The sequence below is a fragment of the Pezoporus occidentalis genome, unplaced genomic scaffold, assembly GCF_034315485.1.
Source record: "Pezoporus occidentalis ecotype Australia unplaced genomic scaffold, CSIRO_AGI_Poc_V1 ctg2801, whole genome shotgun sequence".
NCBI classification, from domain to species: Eukaryota; Metazoa; Chordata; class Aves; order Psittaciformes; family Psittacidae; genus Pezoporus; species Pezoporus occidentalis.
Genome location: NW_026914721.1, coordinates 1057 through 5833, shown reverse-complemented (window position 1 = coordinate 5833; position 4777 = coordinate 1057). Strand labels below are relative to the sequence as shown.

General features: G+C 48.6%; 1 protein-coding gene across 1 annotated transcript; it reads left to right on the top strand.

Annotated features, from left to right (window-relative positions):
* Positions 1 to 1756: 1756 nt before the first annotated feature.
* On the top strand, positions 1757 to 2437 carry LOC134167258 (olfactory receptor 5G25-like; the record flags this gene model as incomplete). Its single annotated transcript, XM_062625715.1, has 1 exon — positions 1757 to 2437. A coding segment is annotated over one exon (681 nt), but the record flags the coding sequence as incomplete, so codon positions are not given.
* Between the last annotated feature and the right edge of the window lie 2340 nt (positions 2438 to 4777).

The window sequence follows — 4777 nt, the reverse complement described above, 5'->3', positions numbered from 1 at the left end:
CTTGGTTGAACGTGGTCCATGTCTCTGTTCCTGCCCTGCTTCTCTTGCTCAGGTGCTGTGGGATGGTCCCTGCTCACCAGGGTGTTCTCCTTTGGTTCTGTTTAGACAGAGAAAGGAGACAAACCCCTGTGGTACTTTCCAGGCTTCTGCAGAGTAGAACCCACCACCCTCTGCACCTGACAGCCCAGCCAGTGCTCACTGCTCTGACAGTCGTTTTCCATCCAGAACATGTCCCTACATGAGCAAATTAGGAGGTAGTTTTTCAGTGATGAAAAGTAGAGTAACAAATTGATCCTTACATTCAAGTGTTGTTATCTTTTCCTTAGTGCCTTTTCCTTTACCAAGTATAACATTAGACTTTCAGTCTTCAGTAGATTGGCAACACTTTGGTTTGGAAGTATCTTTGGTATGATGTTTATCTGCTGTTTTGTGACAGAGGACACCAGAGCTTCACTTTTACCAAGCTCTTTGGCTTCCCCAGCCTCTTCCTTAGGCTTCCAGGCTTGGTTTGGAACCATTTCTAGGTCTTACTTTCTTCCTACAACTTGTTTGTGCAACAAGACCACAGACAATCTGATTTATCTACACTCTTTTCTTGCCCGTAGTGGTTATTTTTTTACCCTATGTCTTGGTCTTTTCTGATCTACACTTAACATTATTACCTGGCTCCTTGCTAGCCTGCCAAAAATATCTTCCAAAACTGTCAGCATCTCCAGGTGATAGCTTCAAATCTGCATTAAGACTTAAAACCTGCATTCTTTCAAACTGCAAACTCCAGCACCTCACTGCACACCATGGGGCAGGATGAAGGATGCTGGCACTCTGCAGGAAATGGGAGACATTCTCATAGGGATGCTGATGGCTTCTGCCCCTGCTGGTGCCCTGGTGATGGAGGCACAGGGCAAGGGCTGAAATCCGTCCCTGCTCTGCATGCAGCTGGATCCAAACTGGGACTCACCTTTCACTTCTTAGGGATCAGTGCTTAAATCCTTCTTAAGTCCATCATAGCGGAGAGGAGAGCCTCTGCCCCCCATGTCCTGCAGGGTGGCCACGAGGGCTGTGTGAGCAGTGAGAGCATTTGGGACCAGGACTGATGCAAAGCAAGGAGGGACCATACCCGTGTACACCCACTATGTCCATCACATCCATACACATCCATACACATAACCCATGCCCTGTGGGGCAGGCTCGGCCCCATCCATCTCCTGCTGTGGCTGCAGGGCTGGTATTGAGCAGGGAGATGAGGAGGTGAGAGTGGCAGAGCTGACAGCAGGAGGAGGATGGAGGATGCTCATCTGCAACATCGCACCATGTCCTGCGGCTCCTGTGAATGGTTTTACTGCTGGAGAGAGAAGGAAAGGGGAGGATGTGGCTCTGGAAAGAATTGGAACCCAAAATGATGCCCAGATAGTTGGGGTTTGCTCCCAGTGTGCACTGCCCAGCCAAACTTGTGACCTATGACTTGAGCAAAAGGAATTGAAGATGGGTGGAAAGCTGCTTCATTGCCTGTGGCGCCTGACATTGCTGATGGATGCTGGTACCAGCTCCCATTGGCGAGGTTCCCCTCATCTACCTGCCATGATAATGTCAACCATGGCCCTCATGGAGCTTTAAATACCTCAGAAATGCTCCAAAAGTGGATGTGAAAGGTGGGGTTGTTCTGTGGTTTGCTCTAAGGGAGCCCAAAGTCCTGCTGCTCGCTCAAGCTGAGGTCATCTCCTCTGGGTACACTTGTTCTCCAAACTAATCAACACAGGTTAGCTTGGTGTCAGAGAAGAAGAGCATTGCTTATGCTGCGTGCGTAGCTCAGGTCCTCATCAATGATATCTTTGGGATAACTGAATGCTTCCTGCTGGCTGCAATGGCCTATGACCGTTACGTGGCCATTTGCCATCCCCTGCTGTACCTCCTTGTCATGTCCCCAAAGTGCTGTTTCCAGCTGGTGACTGCCTCGTACCTCGTGGGGCTGACCAATGGTGTGGGACAGACCATCAGCATGTCCACCCTGTCCTTCTGCAGCTCCAGCGCCATCAGCCTCTTCTTCTGTGACATTTCCCCTCTCATCTCACTCTCCACCTCTGACACCACCCTCAGCCACATCATCCTGACCACTGCAGCAACTCTCTTTGGTGTGTCCAGCAGCCTGGTTGTCCTGCTCTTCTACATTGCCATCACCGCCACCATCCTGAGCATCAATTCAGCTGAGGGCAAGCGCAAAGCCTTCTCCACCTGCACCTCCCACCTCACCACTGTCAGCATCCTCTATGGGGCATGCTTTTTTATGTATTCATTCCCCAGCTCAGACAGCTCAAGAGCAGCAGATAAATGGGCTGTGGTGCTCTACACCGTGGTGACTCCCATGCTGAACCCCTTGATCTACAGCCTGAGGAATAAGGAGGTGAAGGAGGCGTTGAGGAGGCTCACAAAAATAAAATGATCTTGAACTCTCCAAATATAGGGCCCGATAGAATGGAAATGTAGAGGGTAGATGCTCAGCTTTTGGTTAAGTATGGATAACATGTTGGGGGTCATCTGCACCCAGCCTTATGTGACGCACTGGTTGATGTGACTGAGAATACAAATAATTTCATTCTCTAAACTTTGATAAATATATTTAATAGTTATTTTCACCTAATTGGTTAATTAGTCATTTATTTCACCTAATCAAGGCTCAGGTAGACAACTACAAGTCTCTTCATCTTAGGATAAGGGGGGACCTTATTGCCCTCTACACCTACCTGACAGGAAGATGGAGCCAGGAGGGGACTGTTCTCTGCTCCCAAGGAAGAAGGGATGGGACAAGAGGAGACGGCCTCAAGCTGCACCAGGGCAGGTTTAGATGGAGCTGAGGAACAATTCCTGCCCCAGAGGGTGCTCGGGCATTGGAACAGGCTGCCCAGGGCAGGGCTGTAGTCACCGGCCCTGCAAGTGCTCACAAACCCTATGGACAAGGCCCTCTGTGCCACGGGTTAGTGGTGGCCTTGGCAGTGCTGGGGAACGGTTGAACTTGAGAAGCTTAAAGCTCTTTTCCTTTTTGCTCTCCCTTTTGCTTGGCAAATGAGAATAAACAGAGAGTGAATTCTATCGTTGCACTGAATCAAATTACATTTCTAGACAGTGTTGTTAAATTCATTGAAAGCCTTAAGAAAAGGACAAAAATAAGAAAAGGACAAAAACACCTTCAGCAAGAGAAATAGAGATGACAGCAAATAAGTGTGATGCCATGCAGGCAGTATTATTCGTTTTTGATGTACAAACCTCATTCAATGATTTCCAGCACCATTCACCTCATTTCATTTCAGACAGCAAAGAATTTAAGTGAAATATGGTACTTGTGTGACCTCTGTTATGAATGAAAACGCTTTGAAAGTGTTTTAAGACGTGATAGCCATGAATCCACACCAAAGGGCAGAAAATATAAAGGAATCCCCATCTACTCTCTGCACCTTTGCTTTCCATCCCCCTGTTGGCAGCAATAGAAGCCATGATCTCCATGATCACAACAGAGCACAGGAACTGTGGTGCTGCTCATCAGCCTTCAGACCTCCTACGTGGCAGCCCATGGCAGCCTGGAGCAATGGCATTGCCTGCCCTGACGCCTCTCCTGCTGCCTTCCTGCTCAGAGAGCTGAATGATGATGGACACACATTGTATACATAAACCACCCCAAAATACTGCACTGTGTGCATTACCTCAGCCCATAGAGCTGCAGCCACTGCCAGGACCATGGTGAAACCTGGAGCCATGGCTGAGCCTTAGGGCTATACTAGAGACATGAAATAACTTGGGCTGGAGGGAGAAGCTCCATGATTGAATCGAATCAATCCAGGATCAAAGTGTTTGCTGATTCCTTAACAACCCACATCTAACAGGCACCCAGGATCAATCAGCTTAATCCTGCTTTGTTCCCAAAGCTTCCTGATAATTCTCCGGTTATTATTTAACCCAGATGATGGGTTTTGTCCTCCTCAGGCTTTGGGACAACCTAAGACAGAGGTTTCACACCCTCCCTGGCCTCTATATCAGTGTTTGACTGCTCTTAAAGTGGGGTTTTCCCCCTCCCTCTGTTTCTAACAGGAATTTCCCATGCTGCAAATTCCCAACAGGAAATCTCAGATTTACCCTCATCTTCAAGATAAAGCACATGGAGAACTTGCTGGTGGCATCAAGTCAAAAAGAATGTGACACCATTAATCCTTTCTCTGTCCCTGAAATCATAGAATCATGGAATGGGTTGGGATGAAGGGACCTTAAAGCTCGTTCAGCTCCATCCCCCTGCCACGGGCAGGAACCCCTTCCACTGGAGCAGCTTGCTCCAAGCCCCTGTGTCCAACCTGGCCTTGAACACTGCCAGGGATGGGGCAGCCACAGCTTCTCTGGGCACCCTGTGCCAGCGCCTCAGCACCCTCACAGGGAAGAGCTTCTGCCTAAGAGCTCATCTCAGTCTCCCCTCGGGCAGGTTCAAGCCGTTCCCCTTGGCCTGTCCCTACAGGCTCTTTTCCAAAGCCCCTCTCCAGGTTTCTTGTAGTCCCTCTTAAGGTATTCAAAGGCCACATTAAGGTCTCTCTGGTGCCTTCTACAACAATATTCAATGAATTTATGTCCAGCTGCGCTCTCCTTAACCATCACCAAGTGTTTAAACAGGAACATGAGCTTTTAGTGTCTTAAAAACACAAGTCTGTGGCTACAACCCTATCACTCTGCTCATTGTGGCCTCACAGTGGAGCTGCTGCTCTCAAAAGGGAAAGCTTTTTGCTCCTTGTTGTGTGTGTTTAAG